At 34.3% G+C, this 18,504-nt stretch overlaps 3 protein-coding genes across 3 annotated transcripts; 1 reads left to right on the top strand and 2 right to left on the bottom strand.

Annotated features, from left to right (window-relative positions):
* LOC114718239 (uncharacterized) lies at positions 1 to 6,024 on the bottom strand. The gene is made up of 7 exons (XM_028903502.1): positions 5,973 to 6,024; positions 5,357 to 5,875; positions 5,013 to 5,270; positions 4,834 to 4,930; positions 3,530 to 4,455; positions 1,743 to 2,960; positions 1 to 1,643 (listed from the first exon to the last, which is right to left on the bottom strand). Exons 1-7 carry the CDS (start codon positions 6,022 to 6,024, stop codon positions 1 to 3), a joined length of 4,713 nt encoding a protein of 1,570 aa, XP_028759335.1.
* Positions 6,025 to 7,835: 1,811 nt separating this feature from the next.
* Positions 7,836 to 10,379, bottom strand: LOC114718237 (replication protein A 70 kDa DNA-binding subunit D-like). The gene is made up of 10 exons (XM_028903501.1): positions 10,227 to 10,379; positions 9,879 to 10,146; positions 9,707 to 9,803; positions 9,480 to 9,604; positions 9,313 to 9,397; positions 9,080 to 9,212; positions 8,733 to 8,890; positions 8,540 to 8,651; positions 8,249 to 8,446; positions 7,836 to 8,078 (listed from the first exon to the last, which is right to left on the bottom strand). The coding sequence occupies exons 1-10, from the start codon at positions 10,377 to 10,379 to the stop codon at positions 7,836 to 7,838; spliced, it is 1,572 nt and encodes a 523-aa protein (XP_028759334.1).
* Positions 10,380 to 12,152: 1,773 nt separating this feature from the next.
* On the top strand, positions 12,153 to 16,541 carry LOC114718245 (probable 3-hydroxyisobutyrate dehydrogenase, mitochondrial). The gene is made up of 10 exons (XM_028903515.1): positions 12,153 to 12,337; positions 12,880 to 12,968; positions 13,145 to 13,259; positions 13,596 to 13,746; positions 14,249 to 14,331; positions 14,663 to 14,758; positions 15,069 to 15,211; positions 15,477 to 15,561; positions 15,716 to 15,795; positions 16,259 to 16,541. Exons 1-10 carry the CDS (start codon positions 12,224 to 12,226, stop codon positions 16,353 to 16,355), a joined length of 1,053 nt encoding a protein of 350 aa, XP_028759348.1. The 5' UTR covers positions 12,153 to 12,223; the 3' UTR covers positions 16,356 to 16,541.
* Positions 16,542 to 18,504: the final 1,963 nt, after the last annotated feature.

Raw genomic sequence — 18,504 nt, 5'->3', positions numbered from 1 at the left:
TCACACAATGTTTTGAAATATTTCTCTATAGACCACATTCATCGTCTTGTTGGTTGGCTTTTTCTCTGAATCAAGTATTAGAATTTTGATGCCATCCATAGATCTAACTCTTGACAGAGCAACATATAACTGGCCATGTGTGAAGACAGGTCTAGGAAGGTATAGGCCAACATTGGTCATTGATTGTCCTTGACTCTTGTTGATTGTCATAGCAAATGATAGGATGATGGGAAATTGCCTTCTTATCAATGTGAATGGTAGTTTAGATTCTGATGGATTCATATCCATTCGATGGATCAAAACTTCTTGACCTTGACTTGTGCCATTGAGAGCGATTGCTTTAATAAAGTGTTTACCAAGAAATGTGATCCTCAGTCTTGTGCCATTACAGAGTCCTGCAGCCTGATCTATATTTCTCATGAGCATTATAGGAACTCCTACTTTCAAGGCAAGTCTATGTGGAGGTAAGCCAGAGCATTTTATTGTGTTCAAGAATTCTGTTGTATACAACTCTTGGAATGAGGTGTTGCCTTGATCAACAGTACTAACAGAATCAGAGCTAAAATATTCAACAACTTCAGTAGGTAGTAAGGAACACATATAATCGTTAATTTGCTCAACAACTTCAATTGTTGGTGCCAGAATAGCTCTATTAGTTAGATATGTTGAATCAGTCAAATGATCTAATAGATCAGGATATGTGGCATGCACGATTGATTGAAGATGATCATGAGAATCTAGAATTAGAAGATCATTTGGGATTTCTATCTCTGCCATGCCATCATGAGGCAATCCAATCTGGCCATCACCGATGTCTAAAAGCCAATTTGAAAATTGTTGTAACCTTGAATCATATGTGGATGAACTTGTAGATAACCGCATGTTTTTTGTAAGTTGGAATAACTTGCAATGACACCATAAATGAGAAAAGTTGATGCATGAATTGATGACATCCGCACGACTACCTTTCGGGATCACAGGCAATATTTGTCGGAAGTCTCCTCCCATGACAATACATTTGCCTCCAAAGGGATGGTTGCACTTCATAATATCTTTAAAGGTCCGATCAACAGCTTCTATACAAAAACGTTTGACCATTGGAGCTTCGTCCCAAATAATCAACTTTGCGAATTTGATGAGGTCGCACAATGGTGAATTTTGTGATATGTTACATGTGGAGTCTTCATTAATATCAATTGGAATTGCTAATCTTGAATGTGCAGTTCTACCTGATGGTAATAAGGTTGCAGCTATTCCACTGGATGCCACATTGATCACTATTCCACCTTGAGCTCTAACTGATGCAGTGAGTGCTTTCCATAAGAAAGTTTTTCCTGTACCACCAAAACCATACACAAAAAAGAACTCATCATTTGGATGGTTCATTGCATTCATTACTTGCTGGAATATAGTATTCTGCTCATCTGTCAGTAATGCTACCAATCTATCCGCTTCTCTCTGACACATATCTCTGTCAAAGTTTAATTCTTGAAGGACCAAATGATTCCTGATATCAAAATACTCGGTAGATATTGCCGTTGGCATTAATGGGTAATCATGGAGAGATTTGCCATTTATCTGTAGCAACTTCTCAATCTCAATCAAGCATGCCTGTTGCTTGTCATCATCACTTATGTTTAAATCTGTTTCATTCAATCAATAGTAATGTTATAAATTGAAGAAGACAAAACAAACTTTATGTTTATGAAAATTGCATAGAAGTATTTTGTAGTTGAATTTACCTGCAGACCTAGGGTTATTTCGAGGTACGTAGAACATGTCCTCAGATAAGAGATTTTTTGTTTGTTCCCATATCAGGTGTGGTTGTGATATGCAATGACATAGTAGCATGGACACAAAGAATCTCCTGAGATAACATCCTGTAGCCCAAAATGATGCTTCCTTTATCGCGTCAATGAACTCTTGATCATCATGAATTAATCCAAGAGCATAGCAAGCAGATCGAAAAGTTGGGTAGACAACATTATCTACAGTTCTTATCTGTTCATAACTGCGAGGTCCCTTTACTTTTGTCAATAGTACTCTAAGGTAGTATATTTCACCTTGAGAGGGCGATGCATGTGCTAACCTCCCAACCGCAAATCCCTTTTCTCTAAACTTCCAAATTCTTTTTTGCTTGTTAAAAGTATAATATTGTGGAAACTCAACATATGTCAAAGTCCTGGCAAATGGATCATCTAAATTTCGTTCCATCCATGCAAGAAACATTGATTCCTTAATTCTGGGTCTGTGAACTAATGAGCTAACTGATTCCTTGTCTGAATAGAAAACAGCCTGTTGATCCTGTAAGTGAAAACTCAAGCGCTCTACAGAGGGATATCTATGATGGATATCAAATGAAAAAATACGCCATGCACCTTCACAGGAAGAAATGTACCTGCAGTTCAAATAATGAGAGATCTCGTCGAAACCATTGTTTCCATTGTCATAGTGATCATTGTTGTATATGCCAGCAACAACTCGATCGTTTCCTTTACTAACATACTTGAACAAATATTTTATTGCAGTTGATTGATTTGTTTTCTCAACATTAATGTGGGCATGAAATAGCTTCAGCAAAGTCGCATTGTAAGGAACAACATATCTATTATCCAATGGAATACCCTTCCTATTAACAGTCTTTCCATCGTTTCTTCTCCTATATGTAGGGTAACCCTCCTCGTCTATCGAGGTTTGGTTAACAAATTTTTTGGGAAAGTACTTAGAGCATTTCCCATTTTTCATGCAAGGAGATCTCTTGTTAGAAGCTCCACACGGTCCATGGATCATGTAATTGCTGACAAGATCATATAGTAATGGATCTCTCTCTTTATCTGGTATTTCTGCAGATATCATTTTGTCTACATCATCAGGAGTGTTTGGTTTGTCAGAAGGATCTAGAAATAGAATAATATGAGCATGTGGCAAACCTCTCTTCTGAAATTCAATAGTATAAATTTCTGCAGGAGGAAAACGTAATTATTATTTAATGTTTAAGAAAGTCATTTTGTCATATCACAATTTGGTTAGGCGACTCAACTAAAAGCATAATTTTGTGTATAATGACTGAAAGTATGCATGCAAATTTTAAGTATATTTATGCATGTTTGTATAATGCATTTAAATGTTACTTTATTCTACTTAGTCAAAAGTTATTCTACCTTGATAAAAGTTGGGAAACAAATTCTACTGTGACAAACACATGATAAAATAATAAAAATAAAAGCTTAGAAAAAGTTTTTATGGTAACCCGCTACTTCCTAACTTGAATAAATAAAATAAACATAGTTCTTATGAATATATTTAAATTAAAAGTCAATATATTAACACAAGGAGAAAAAAGGCAATCTGCATTACTCAATATATAAAATGAGACGCATGATTTTAAGTAACAAAAGTATTGCAAACAGTATAGTGAGGACCAATTGCAATAGTAAATTTATTTATGAATTTCAATTAACTATGCTATGATAGTAGATTGGCAAAAATATATAGAAAATAACACACCGATAGGAGGATTAAATATTACCTGCTCTTACTTTTCCAAAAATTTTTTGTTCCTTAATGATTTTCATTAACGCTTCAAGCTTCAGCTTGAATATTCTGCATAATATGTCTGGTCGATCAGCTGGATTTAATTTATGCCTGTTGCAGAATCTCTTTACTTCTGGCCATGCTGGATTGCATGTGAAAGTTAAAAATAAGTCAGGATAACCAGTAAATTTGCATAGTGCCATTGCATCTTGATAGTTTTGTACCATATATCGGGCTCCCCCAGTAAATGAGGATGGAAGTATAATCCTTTTTCCTGTGCGAGATGGATCTGTCTCACCCCTGGTGAGTGCATTAGTGAGACCTCTGTACATGTCCACCCGTAGCTCTTTTTGATGATTACGGATATAATTGAGTCTTTCACTCTCTACCATTGTATATCCGTCAACAATGAATTGTTGAAGTAGCCTTTTGGAGTGTAGCAAAACAGACTGCTCATTATTTCTATCCATCAATCTAAAAGATAGGTACTCCCGTGGGGTTAGAGTCTTCCTCTTTTTAGTCTGAGTAAGAGTGGTTTCACTATGTTTAATGGTTGAATCATATCCATTATTTCCATAGTGAAAAATAATAGGATATTGCAGGGGAATGTATGCTTTGTGCAATTCATCAATTCTTTGCAACGCTCCAGCTCTTTTCTCAACAATTATGTCTCGTTTGAAATATGATCTATCAAAGTCTCCAACCAGTAAAGCAGCAACCTCAGATGCTGTTGGCATATCATAGACCCTATCACTGTGATCTGAATTCCTAATGAGACGAATATTGACATTAGAATGCTGGTCACGCTTGAGAATTTCAGATGCCATCCGATAACTAATGACAAGGCCATTGTGTTTGTCAAGACAATCCTTTATTTCTTGTGTAATTCCTTGATCAATTGCAGACCTATGACAATGCTTGCTGAACAGAAGAGTTAGTGTTGTTAGTAAGAACACAAATAATGTTTCACAAAAGAAGTCCCAATGTCTAAACAATGTTTAAGTAGCAATGATAACGGCAAACTGATTTTTCTTTTGAGAAAGTTAGTATCACATTTTATGGATCACTTATGCGGAGATAGTTCGGCCTTAATTTATTGGGACATTTAAATCTAAGGCAATATCAATAATAATTTCATTGCTTATTATTAATTCATGCGATGTTTTTTATATGTACAGTACAAATATTAAGGCTGACAAAGTATATTATTGATAAGGACTGCAATAATTTATTAGAAATTATGATTAGAAATTCAAGCTAATGATATAGACATTAAATAAAGTTATAAGTTGGTCATACCTGACAACGGATATTCTGTTAGATATTTCATTTTCAGTATCATATATATAGAGCTGAGAGTAGACCGGCTGAGATCCTTCAGGAGGTAGCAAGCTTCCTAGTAAGTGGTAATTCTGACCAGACATAACGAAAGAATAGGGACCTGCTCCAGTGTTTATCTTTGTCAAAGAAAAGTTTACGAAATGTTTCTGGTGGAGGCTGCATAAGAGGAACCAATATTTTGCCATGGCAGCAACAAATAGAGAACAAAGGATATTCATTGGAAGGAGCTCTCTTAAGCCTTTCGTTAAACCACATCAAAGCACCACAATAATGGCACACATAATCTGCATCACCTTCATCAATATAGCCTTCTGTGGATAGATCGACGTTATCGTAATCATTTATATCTACGACGTCAACCTCACAATCTGAGTCACCATTCGCTTCATCTTCGTCTGCAAATTTAAAATAAAAAGAATTAATCCTCACATATGAATAATTTAGTGAGAGAAAGATACCCATAAATATATGAAATTATAACCTGCACCAACAGCATTATCAAGCTTGGGAGAAAGGTTAGTTGCTAAATTGGTAATGTTGCAAAGTCTGGAACAATTCACAGTAGCCGTGCTACCATTGTGTCTCAAATACGATAAATCTGCTGGCTGCTGAGTGTTTTGTTCAATTGTTCTGTCACAGATACCTGGATGTTGTGGTTTACTTACTCCTCCATAATCTGTGATATCTTTGGATGCAATCCTCGTTGAAGTTGTCATGGCTGAAGTGGAGCTTCCACGAAGTTGGGTAGAAAGTTTCGCTTGATAAGTAGGTGCAATATAGGCAGAGGTACTTCCGAAATGAGTGGATTGTTCTAACTGATCAGTGCTGTTGAGATAGCCATATATATTAGCATGACCACTTTGTCTTTTACCATGTGCAGATTCCGATATTCCTTCCATAACTGCTGAGGATACAGATTTCTTTCTTTTCGTTTGAATATAAATATCCACGGGAGAACTTTCAATGACATCATGGTGTTGTGCAGCATGAGTACTGCTTCCTGTAATTACAGAAAACGAAAGTATTTGTGAAATAAAAACAATACAGTAAAGCAAGGTCACTATGATGACTTTCAGGAGAGAGATGGATTGTCTAACCTTCAGGCCGAGACGCTGTAGTGCAACCAACATTCTTCCTTATCCTTCCCATGTATAGTGTTAAGATGAAAGAAGTACGTTCAAGTGTATTAATCAAGATATGAGAATAGGATATAAAAGACATGGAAAGGATGGAAATCAGAAAGTTACTTCGTTAGTTGACATTGGCGAAACGTCTTTCAATGCATGGGCAATATTGACTTCAATAGCCACAGGAGACAAGTTACTTATGGCGCACATGGGAAAAGTACTATAATACAATTTTGGATACACAGTAGGTTATTTTTCTGTTTGCCAACTGGGAACAACCCACGTCATTTAAAGGGTTATGAAGATTCGAGGTGCAATTAAAAGATGGGAGTCAGAAGGTCTGCTGAGCAGTATATAATACTTAAGTAACACTGGTTTTATTTTTTGTCGCCAGCATTTAATGTTTCTCGGAAAATGTTCAGGTGGGAATGTATTTATGAGTATTACCTCCCTAGAAATATTTAGTTGTAATTGATAGTTGATTAATTTATTCTATTTGACTCTTCAACTTACCCGTCACGGAACAAAAAGTTATTGTGTTCATTAACAATTTTGTTGATACATATGAAAGTATTTTTATTTTAATTTATGGAAGATGAAGTAAAATATAGACAATACAAGAGCGAGAATTGGCTGTGGAAAGGAAATAAGAAAATCAATAAATGCTTACAGTACGATTCATTTGGATGGTCCAATTCAAGTTTGTAAGCCAACAGTGTGAAATCCCTCGTCATCGAATTCATAAATTCCATGAAATGATTTATAGCATTAAAATCTTCACATTTATACTATTAATTATTTCCATTGAGTTTTGCGTGTGACGCGATTAAATATGCTATTAATTCATATATTTAAAATGCAATAAATAAGCATTTATTAGATTAATAGAAAGTGATTCACCAGGCATATATCACAATGGGTCCGTTTGGCGGGCTTTTGGGGGGTTTAAAAGTAGCTTATTTGTAGTGTAAACCCGATTGGAAAAATCATGGTCCATTTTTTGGCTACGACGTTTATTGAAAATGAAAAATAATTTAAAATATGAATTTACAAAATATAATAATTTTAAATTTTAAATTATTATAATAAGGACAAATTATATTTAATGAATAAAATATATTTAAATTACAAATCATAGTAATGTGAAGATTTTTGAACCTAATAATATTACATAATTAATTAGATGCTATATTCTGCATAATTTATGTAAATGTAAAATAAAAAATAATATTAAAAATTAAAAATATTAAAATTATTTTTACTCAATAAAAATAAATAATTGAAAACTGATTCGGAAACACAAAAAGTATATAGAGATAAGCATAAGAATAATATAAACATAAGAGTAAAAATATCTTTTAATTCTAATAAGCTACTTTTGCGTAAGTTATAAGTAAGTTTTGGGTATTTTTACAATCGTACCTAGGAAAGCAGCTTTTGACACCTAGAAGTTATATTTTTTAAACAGGAAGTAAAAATAATTTTCAATCAAATGATGCAAACTATTTTGCAACTCCAGTTTAAAAAATTGAAAGTTTAGTAAGCCTGATGCAACTATGACCATAAAGTGTGGAAATTCCTATAAAAAGGTGACAAAATATTTGAAATTAAAACACGATTAGATAGCAACTATAACAATGAAATGGTAGATTGATATCAATAAACATCTTCCAACGAAGACTCATGAACACTTAATTGATTTAGTATCACAAAACACGTCCAAAAAATGCAGTCCGGATGAAACTCAAAGCGAACATTTTTGCCAAAAAAATTAAAGCCAAATTTAATACAATTTAAAAGTCCAGATGTTCCCAATTAAATTTTCAGATATAGCTAGTCATTTCTCCTTATCTTCTTTGCCGGTTTGGTGCTGCTGAAGCTTGGAGGGGACCCTTCAGAGAGGCCTATATCATCAAGTTGTTCTGATTCATTTTTCCCGTTCCTCTTTTTCTTTGACAAGGTCTCCACAGGTGTGATTATCTGAGATATTGTAAGATCATCATCATCATCCGCAATGTTGTGAGTGCCAAGCATCTTGGGAGATGAGTATGAGGAAGATGACTCGATTGGTGAATTCTGTCCAGTAGAATAGTGGGAAGAGAATTAAGGGTATTTTTGAAAAATGTGATGGAGAATGATGATGGTATGGTAAAATAATTGAACAAACTATTAAGAATGACGCCGGAAAATATGCTATGACATGTAGAATTTAATAATCCAATTAAAATAGATTATAGTCTCCTGACCTTGACATTAGCGTTGGCATCAGCGCTGACATTAGAGTATGTGAACTGATCCAAAATATCCTTTTTCACAGAGAACTGTGACACTCCCATACTACTGGCAGGATATTTTATGTTGTTTTCCTTAACCTTGACCATTACGACAATTTCCTTTCCAACAGGTCGATCTAACTCTTTTGGAAAAGATCGAGACGACCCCACCTGATATCATAATTTATCAACAAAATAATTCAAATGACAGCAAGACAGTTTAGACTAAGAATGACAACATCCAAAGGTATAAACCCATGATACCTTCTTCTTAAGTTCAGAAGCTGAACATTCTAATAGAGCAGATGCATGCCGGTTGAAGAAAAGCATCGAACATTGTCCAGTGGAATCAAATACTTTGTAATGGACTTTGAACCTTTTACAAATGAACAACTAATTATATAAACGATGGAGATGAAGTATGGACTTCAATGACAATGAATAACTTTATACGTACTTGGGTTCAGTCTTAAGCACTTCTTGATTACAAGAAGTACACTTCATCAATTTATCATCAACATGCACTGGTTTTTTATCGCATGGACATCCATCATAGGTCCAACCATACTCACTCTCAACTTTCTGGATGGTGACCTTGGTGACAATTTGACTTTCCTATTTAGGTAGAAAATAAATTTATAATTAAATTTAATATATAGGTGTATGATTAATGACTAATTTGGTGAATGTGATATATATGTGATTAACTGAAGAGACAATAATTATCTGAATTATAATGGCAAGACTATATTAATTCGTGATGTCTAAATGTGTGACAAATTGAAAGAAAAGGATAATATCAACCTTTGTGAGTTTGGAAATTTCAGAAAGGGGAATTCTGGTTGGGAAAGTCAGGAGTGAGTTACTGGTAGCATCAAGCATTACGGTAGATGAAACTTGTGAGAAGTTCTGACTTGCTCCAGGTGTCTCACCGAGTCTGTAGACATATTCAGATTTATAATGAATACTAACATTTGTCAAACAGTTGCATAATTTAGATATAAAAAGCGACAAAGACAATCAACGTAAGAGTAAACCTGGCAATTAATTCTCTGACTTCAGGGAGGTCTGGATTGAACAAAACTCTTGTAGCATGGAAAGCATTAGTTATATGTCCGTAACCTTAAATAAATACAGGGAGGTAAGTACAGAATATAACATCCAAATATAACTTGAAGTCATTATTTTCGCAATAAGCAAATACCTTTAGTTGTTGATATCCTTGCAAATCGGATGACAACTACAGTAGGAACTTCCAAATCATCAGTCCTAGCTTCAAATGCATTGATTGCCACATCTCCGAAAAGAGCCACGTTAATGGGGATTTGGCTGCATTAAATTAAGGTCTAATAAAAAATGAACTGAACAACGAAGCAGTAATGTATCTTATTATGAATGATTCAGAGGAGTTTGTGACTGAAGTGATGTTACTTATGATCAGCGATGGTGAAATTCAGTGTCTTTATGGTCTGTGAGTCTTTTTTGTGGTCAACCAAGTTTCCAAATGCTTGAAGGAACCCAATGACATCTGCAATTTTTTTTTCATACGATTAGAATAAAACATAAAGGAGTGAACAAACATGGGAAGGATATGATTACTAACCAATCAATTCATAATTTGTAGCATTATAGTCAGCAATATCCTTTATTGGAACAAAGTTAAATGCATTTAAAGGGACTGCTAAGTCATGCTTTTGGAAAAACGTCATGGAGTGGAAACGAATCTTCCAAGTGTGATGACAAAGTTTGAAAGCATCATTGTTGGGCACAGCTACAAAGTTCTCAAACTGATATACTTCACCCTCTGTTATTTCATCCATGTATCTTTGTAATTGTGCTTTCTGGGACATAAAAGCTTCAACTCTATACCCCTGCATGTTTTCATTACAATGAGAGCCACAGAAGACAAATAATATGAGAATCGAAAATAAAGTTCCATTTTTTGTCAAACCTGTTCATCAACTAAAATCATCCCTACTTTAAAAATATCAAAAGGCGGTGTCTTTTTAGCCATAATCCATTTTCTCAGCACTCTCGCAACAATACACCAGGTATCTTTAGAATCATCTACATCTTTGATGAGATCATGATCGAAGTTTGCCATTTGTTGCTGTGATGGTACTGACCTGCACAAATTAGTTGAAGGAGAGAAATGTTTGAGGGCCTAACATAAGGTAACGTTTGAAGGAAATAACTGTTTAACAGGAAGTAGATACCTTAAAAGTTAGGCTGTGGAGACCACGCAATGTACAGATCCCTGATAGATTGTATGGTAAATCAGCAGCCTCAGTTTGAATTGGATATCTGCTTATATAGAGAATAGATGTGTGTATTAGCATGGTTGATAATATAACCAACTATAATGAATGATCATATGCTTAGAGCTGGCCTCTAGCAGTCTCGTTATGCAAACATGCGCACTGACATCGAAGAGGCAAATGCTGATTGAAGTATCCAATGCATTAAAGGATATAGAAGGGGAATCAGTAAATGTATAAATAAATATATCTACTGGAAATCTGAAATGGCCCTGCATTTTTTTTTGATAAATAATCTAAAGTCATTAAAAATTAATCAAATTATATGAAAAGTAATTATATAGATAACAACCCACGTCATTTAAAGGGTTAAGAAGATTCGAGGTGCAATTAAAAGATGGGAGTCAGGAGGTCTGCTGACCAGTATATAATAATAAGAAAGAAATATTTAAGTAACATTGGTCTTTTTTTTATCGCCAGCATTTAATCTTTCTCGAAAAAGGTTCAGGTGGGGATGTATTTATGAGTATTACCTCCCTAGAAATATTCAATATATATTAGATATATATTTAGTTCTAATTGATAGTTGATTAATTTATTCTATTTGACTCTTCAACTTACCCGTCACGGAATAAAATTTTCATTTGATTCAATAGGAATGTTGCGTTCGACCATTTACACCTTTTTTCAGTTGATCTGTCCCATAATCTGCTTGTATTATTTTACAGATGTATTGCAATAGAGTTTGGAGTCTGCCAATTACTAACATTTTGTATCTCAGCATTATTATTACTACTTCTGGTCTTTAATACTACCTCCGGTCCTAATTATAAAAGTCAGTTGATTAATTTGAGTAGATTAAAAAAGTAAGTTGAATTAGTTATTTATCCTAAATATGTGTTTCCTTTTCTAAAATATCCTTGTTAATCAAGTGTATTGACTAGAACTATCATTATTAGAAGGGTTATTTTGGAAAAAAATGTATAAATATGAGAGACAAAGTGGATTGGGGTCTTATATTTCGGACCAAAATAAAAGTCAAACAGGGTTTTATATTAAGGACTAGTAGTAATATAAGAGTTAACTTCGGTTTTGTAATATAAGAGTTAGATGACTAATTTGAATAGATTAAAAAAATCAGTTAAGTTGGTTATTTATAATAAATATGTGTTGTCTTCTCTAAAATATCCTTGCTAATCAAGTGTCATTTTGATGAAATATTTAACATGTGTAGCTATTACAATAACTATTTTAGAAAAAAAATGGATAAATAAAAGAGAAAAAATATATTGAAGTTTTATATTTATGACCAAATTAAAAGTCAAACTAGCTCGTATATTAAAGATGGAAGGCAGTATTAATCATTACTATAAACGAAGACTAATCACGAGTGGAGGAGGGTGAGGTATTACCAGCATTTATTTATTGATTTTTGATCTTATCCATCTTTTCCTACCATATTTTGAAAATTAAAGTTCTCAACTGACAGTGATATTAATTATTAATTAATTAATTAATTATATAAAAAAATTGTATATCATAATGCATGGATAACTCCAAACCGATGCTTCTCTCAATCGAGGATCATAAGAAGGGATTCGAAGGGGGATGAGAAGAAGTTGACTCATTATTTGTCACTGCGGTATACTGGCAACGCGAGCTTTGTCTGCATGCATTCCGAAGGATAACGATGGCCATTTGCAGGTTGAGATCACTTGTTCCTCTTTCTAAATGCAGGTCTCTCGGGCTTCAATCTTTCCCAATACGCAGATTCGCTTCTTCCCGAATCCCCTCCCTTTTGGAGGTACCTAAACCATGTCTATTCTGCTTTTGTGATCTCTCAAACCTTAGCTTGTATTTTAATCGCTGATCTTGACTGGGTGTATGAGAAAATTGGTGGGCTTGGTATTATTATTGTCGCAATTCTTTTCTCTTCTTTTCAGTCCCTTTATGTTTGATGCCCAGTAAAGCTATGATTTTTCGAATCAATGTAGTTGAGCGATGTGTTGCTTTTATTTATAAGTCGCAGTTCAAGTGATAAATGTAAAGTCGGAGTTGATACATCTTATTATCAGTTCGAGTTTGATTTCAGATGGCAGGCATTTTGTGCGTGTGTCTGTGTGTGGAATTCTTTTGTCTTTAGTCTTCTTCTTCTTCTTCTTTGCTTGTAAAATGTTTGATGGATCATCGATAGTTTTGCAACTGTGTTAAAGTGGTGGTGTTGGAGCATTCGTGATGGACTTAACTGTGATCAATGATGCCTGTGCTGTAAATTTTGATATTTCTCCACTCAAGAATGCATATTCTATAAATTTCAATCGTTATCCTCTCAATGATGCATTACAGAATGTTGGATTCATTGGTCTCGGAAATATGGGTTCCAGGATGGCGAATAACCTGATTAAAGCGGGATACAGAGTTACAGTTCAAGACATGTACTTAATTTAAACTTTTAAATTCTCTATAGTTATTGAATTGTTTTACTAGTCACTGGGAAAGCACAAGCTTGCCGTTAATTTAAGTAGGATATTCGATCCTTGTTGGTCTATAGAGAATATTTTTAATTTTTTTTAATGATGTTTGTCATTTGTCTAATTTGAAAATATTGCAGAAACCCTGATGTTGCCACCAAGTTCTCTCAGATGGGAGTTCCCATTGTGAAAACACCTTATGAAGTTGCAGAAGCTTGTGATGTAGTGATTACGATGTTGCCTTCTTCTTCCCACGTGAGTACTATCATATCAATGGCATTTCCTTTTCTGCAAAAGCAGTGGGCCATTTGCTTCTTCAGTTTCCTCTGCAATTCTGAAACAACTTTATTTTGGGACAATACTTCCATATTTTAAATGCCATTTAGCTTTATATTCATGGTGGCCTCTATTTAGTTGAAGCAGACCACGAACTGCAAAATCTTGTTTATGTGAATACTGATCTGCTACTAAGTTGTGTACATAAGATTCTTAGCTACATATAACGAGTTTGGAAAATTGTCTTATTGCTGCTGATCTTCTTAACTTTGATATAGTACTAACTCCAGAATAGCACACATCCAAATTAAGTAGGTGATTGATGTTTACACTGGACCAAATGGTTTGCTTCAAGCTGGGAAAGTCCTTAGGCCATGGTTATTGATAGATTCATCCTCTATTGATCCACAATCATCAAGAAGCCTTTCTGCTACAATGTCGAATTGTCTTTTAAAAGAAAAGAAAGGTATAATTAGTGAAATATTGGCCTGGTAGATCTTTATTTAACTTCACCTTGAAGCTGTTTTCATGCTTTTCTTGCTCCACATATTTTATTTACCATGTTATTTGTAATTAAACTTTTCTCATGGCGAATGGTTTGTCTATTTTCTGGCAGTATCTGTGGCTATGTCCGTACTTTATTATCATTCATACAGAAAACGAATTGTACGGAAAACATGAATGTGAATGCCTCCTACTTTGTGGATTCTAATGACATACAATTGATATCAATGACATACCAGATTTGGTACTTTTAAGCTAGATCTGCTAATATATTATTTGAAAGTTAGTCTTCCTGGAGAAAGGGTCAGTAGGCTCTTTTATGATGTAAATTTTTCTTTCTGGGTGGCACAGGTTTCCTGAGGTCTTCCCGTTGTCTATGAACCACTTTCTAAATTTTCATATGTTGAATTGGTTCACTTCTGCTTTTTATTATTTACATTGCTGAGCTAAATGATTGTGCACAGGTGATTGGAAGACTCCCGTTAAGTTGGATGCTCCTGTATCTGGAAGTGTGATTGCTGCGGAAGCAGGAACACTAACTTTTATGGTATGGAGTACTATTCAATTCTAAATTTTGATGCATCCATTTACCAAAATAAAACTTGATGCATCGTGGGATCCCAAAAACTATTGTTTAAGGGCCTTCTTTTTTCTAATTCTTTTTAGGGACAGCATATTTAGCATACTGGTTATAGTCATTCCATGCCTATATATGTATAGTATATTAGAACTTTGATAAGCTAAACAAACATGATGCATGTTATGGGAAAAATCAACATAGATGCATGTGTTTTGGGGTAATAGTGCTAAAGTCATTGAAGCAAAGTTAATGCATTTTGGAAAAGCTAGTTTATGAGCATGGAATGGATCTTTCTCAGGTTGGTGGCTCTGAGGAAGCTTTTCTGGCTGCAGAATCCTTGTTCCTTTCGATGGGTAAAAGTGCAATATATTGTGGAGGAGCAGGCAGTGGTTCTGTAAGTTAAATGCTTGAACTTGAACTTCAGACTTTTTAATGCTGTATGTATTGGCCCAAAAAAATTTTCCAAAAAAAGAAAGTCAATGCTGTAAAAGCTGCTTATACAAGTTTCTTCATGAATCTTATCAAAATTCATTGGTTATTTTCTGCAATTATCACTAAAGCTGTCAGTCTGAGAAATTATATCTAATTGTTATGATATTTTAGGAAGGGATAAATTTACTTATTATTACATTGATATCTTTTCTACTAGCCTGAAGTAGATACAGGGATGTTGTTTTATAGTTTCCGCTTGGTCTTGTTACTAGGCTGCTAAGATCTGTAATAATTTGGCTTTGGCCGTGAGCATGCTGGGAATATCAGAAGCCTTAGCTCTGGGTCAATCTCTGGGAGTTTCAGCCAGCACCTTGACTAAAATATTTAACTGCTCCAGTGCTCACTGTTGGAGTAGGTATTCTTCCCTTTTCACATAGCAGATCAATTTGGCTGAACAACCAGCAGCGCCACCATAGTAAATTTTCATACAAATCTTTCACAACTCAAATGAAATTTTCTGGATATTTCAACCCTTTTGTCTTGTTTTCCCTGTTCTCCTGATAACAAAAACAGAAATCTTTCAACATTCACCGGAAAGGTCACATGTGCGCACACATTCAGGGAGAAAAAATTTGGTATTTTGGTATTTAAACTAATATTCAGCGGTTGTATGATTCCAGTGCTAGTTACAACCCGGTTCCTGGTGTGATGGAAGGGGTGCCCTCGTCAAGGGATTATCATGGAGGATTTGCGTCCAAGCTTATGGTCAGTAACTGATCTCTACAAGGGGTGCTAATAACTTTTTTTTCTGTTCTTATTATCTTGAAATTTGATAGGCAGGTGATATATTTGTATTCTGTAAATTGACTTTTAGGGTGTTGAACATAATACCCCAAAAATTTGTGTTAATGTGATGCAGGCTAAAGACTTAAATCTTGCAGTAGAATCAGCTAAGCAAGCTGGCTGTAAATATCCGTTGACATCTCAGGCTCAAGAAATGTAAGCCCCTCTTCTTCCATGACCTTTTCTCTTGGCCAATCTCTTCTTCCACAACGTTGATATAAAAAATTTTATATTGAGTTTTTTTGCTTTTGCACGCTCGGAATATGTATGAAACCCACATTGAATTTTCACACTTATCTTTCTCCCTTATCTCTTTCTAAATATACCATATACATTCACTTATAACTTTCAAAGCTGAAGACTGCAAAATTTTGACTGTGCTTGGATCAAATATTTGATGTTTGTTTGCTTTGACAAAAAAGTTTATATACTTTTGCACGCTCGGAATATGTATGAAACCCACATTGAATTTTCACACTTATTCTTTCTCCCTTGTCTCTTTCTAAATATACCATGTACATTCACTTGTGACTTTCAAAGCTGAAGATTGCAAAATTTTGACTGTGCTTGGATCAAGTATTTGATGCTTGTTTGCTAATGAACAAGTTATTTGTCTCAGATATAGAGAACTCTGCAATGCTGGACATGAGACTGAAGACTTTTCATGTGCTTTTCGCCATTATTACTCTGGATTGGACGAGCCCCGTGGCCAATGAAAGTGTTGCTGTGTTTGTCTCCAATAGTGTGCATCCCCAAAATAATAATGATAATTATGCTTTGTGGAAAATTGAAAATAAGTTAATTCATGTTGTAGTCGTTAGATTTTTTTTTTGTTCAATGACCAGGCTTGTAATTAATGTTATAGTAACTTTTAAGTATTAAACATGATGTGTCGCTTTTTAGTAATGGTTTGTCACGTCCCAGTGCCTTCTTTAATTCCTTTCTATGATTTAGAAAATTGTCTACATTACAAGTGAGAGCCACTCAGCCAAGTCCATTCCTAGGCAGGTTAATGGAAAAAGGATTAGCTTTTCACGAGTTTTGAGATGAGATATGTTATAAGAGAGGACTTCAGAAAAATATTAAAGAGATGAAAAAAAAAAACTTTTATTAGAGAGATGATGTGGAATTAACTGTGTAGATTTGAAATAAGAGAACATTAAAAGAAACGGTTGGCCAGTAAATAGATGATATGTGTTATAACTTGAGCTTGAGCCAATAATAAAGTTGAGCATTGTTCATATGTTGTGAGCATTAAAGGTGTCTCTTGAAACCAATGCTCACGATGACTTGGATGCGAGATTTATCGTGTGTGCGGTGTGTAGGCGACAATCGATTCGTCAAATACTCATGGTGTTATTGACATTACAAAATGTGAAGAAAGAGTTTGGAAATTTAGTACTACTTTTAATTCTTAATATAAAAGTTAAATAACTAATTTGAAGAAACAAAAAGAAATTAGTTAAGTTGATTGTTCATAACACATAGGCCAAAATACACATAACTCCCTTGACCTTTAGATCAGTTACCCCCGAACCCCCCTCACTCTTAAAAGTTTAAATTCCAGACCCTCATGCTTCAAATTTTGACTATGAACACCCTATTATTGTTAGAATGGCTGTTAAGTTTAACAAAATTTATGCCACATGAACCTAATTAAAATTACTTGGCAAATGAGATGGAATTTTGAAATTTCATTAATTTATTTAAACTCGAAAACACAATATTTTCTTTAAGGATAATTTTGCCATTCTACTAATTTCAACATATCTAATTCGGCAGTACCAATTAGACTCTGTCAATGTCTTCCTTTCTCGACGTGATGTTTTAACGCTTTCTAGAATCCACAAGAGATCATCTTTTTCGTTCAAAATCTTATCTACATGCTTTCCATCTTCATTTTAGTTTGATTTCGCACCTAAACTTAGCTTTCTAATTCCAGTATTGTATAGAGAAAGATAAAAGGGCCTGAGTTGAATGTAAGCATAAAATGAAAATGTCTTTAAAAAAAATACCATTAACAGATTTCAAGAAAAATAGATATAGGGGTGGGACAGCTAGCCATAAAATTTGAAACCAAGATGACTTTATGTCATTTCAGAAGCTAAAGACGACATTGCAGAAAAGAGAGTTGATCTAGACACGTCAAAGAGAAAAACATGAAGACGCTGCAAATGTAAAAATTAGTGATTTAGGGGTCATAATTGATGTCAAAATTGCCCTTTCAATAAAGTGGCGGGTTTTAAGTCGGGTGAAATTAATATTATTACAGATATGCCCTCTCATTTGCCAAGTAGTCTTTATCAAAATGATGTGGCATGAATTCCATTAACTTTAACCATCATTTTAATGGTAAGGGGTTCATGATCAAAACCTAAAAAGTGAGGGTGTGGAATTTAAGCTTTTATAGATGAGGGGGGTTAATGTAACTGACCTAAAGTTAAAGGGGTTATGTATATTTTAACCTAACAAATATGTGTTGCTTTTCTTAAACTGCTTTATTTAATAATATGCATTCAAATTACCTCTTGATAAGAATTCTTTACAGTCAAATAGGAATATTTTAGGAAAAAAAATTATAAATTTGACAAACAAAATGAATTACACTTTTATATGCAAGAACAAATCTAATCCTCCAACTAGCTCCTAATTAGGAATAGGAGGTAGAATTAGCTTATGATGCAATTGCAGCTCTTTCAAAACTTGAAAATTGAATTTTGAAGCATCCAGGGCGTTTATGGTTATAATGCCAATACCTTATAATTTAGCGATATAAAAGATTGTAGGTTTTATCTCACTAGTTACTTCAACCTTTAGATCGGCCCTACGTAATTGGAAAAAAGCTTTTATAGTCACAGCACAGGC

The sequence above is a fragment of the Neltuma alba genome, unplaced genomic scaffold (genome assembly GCF_004799145.2).
Source record: "Neltuma alba isolate B1F8T4 unplaced genomic scaffold, ASM479914v2 tig00011822_pilon, whole genome shotgun sequence".
In the NCBI taxonomy this organism is placed as follows: domain Eukaryota; kingdom Viridiplantae; phylum Streptophyta; class Magnoliopsida; order Fabales; family Fabaceae; genus Neltuma; species Neltuma alba.
Note: the sequence above shows the minus strand (reverse complement) of the source record. Positions and strands in the feature narration are given on the sequence as shown.

Coding starts and splice junctions, on each gene's coding strand:
- LOC114718239 (XM_028903502.1), bottom strand. CDS start 6,024: ATGGGAAGGATAAGGAAGAATGTTGGTTGCACTACAGCGTCTCGGCCT. Junction 4,931..5,012: donor GCCTCCACCAGAAACATTTC/GTAAACTTTTCT, acceptor ACCACTTACTAG/GAAGCTTGCTACCTCCTGAA. Junction 2,961..3,529: donor TTTTGGAAAAGTAAGAGCAG/GTAATATTTAAT, acceptor TTCCTCCTGCAG/AAATTTATACTATTGAATTT.
- LOC114718237 (XM_028903501.1), bottom strand. CDS start 10,379: ATGGCAAACTTCGATCATGATCTCATCAAAGATGTAGATGATTCTAAA. Junction 8,891..9,079: donor AAATTTCCAAACTCACAAAG/GTTGATATTATC, acceptor CTACCTAAATAG/GAAAGTCAAATTGTCACCAA. Junction 8,447..8,539: donor CTTCTGAACTTAAGAAGAAG/GTATCATGGGTT, acceptor TTATGATATCAG/GTGGGGTCGTCTCGATCTTT.
- LOC114718245 (XM_028903515.1), top strand. CDS start 12,224: ATGGCCATTTGCAGGTTGAGATCACTTGTTCCTCTTTCTAAATGCAGG. Junction 15,212..15,476: donor AGTGCTCACTGTTGGAGTAG/GTATTCTTCCCT, acceptor GTATGATTCCAG/TGCTAGTTACAACCCGGTTC. Junction 15,562..15,715: donor GATTTGCGTCCAAGCTTATG/GTCAGTAACTGA, acceptor AATGTGATGCAG/GCTAAAGACTTAAATCTTGC.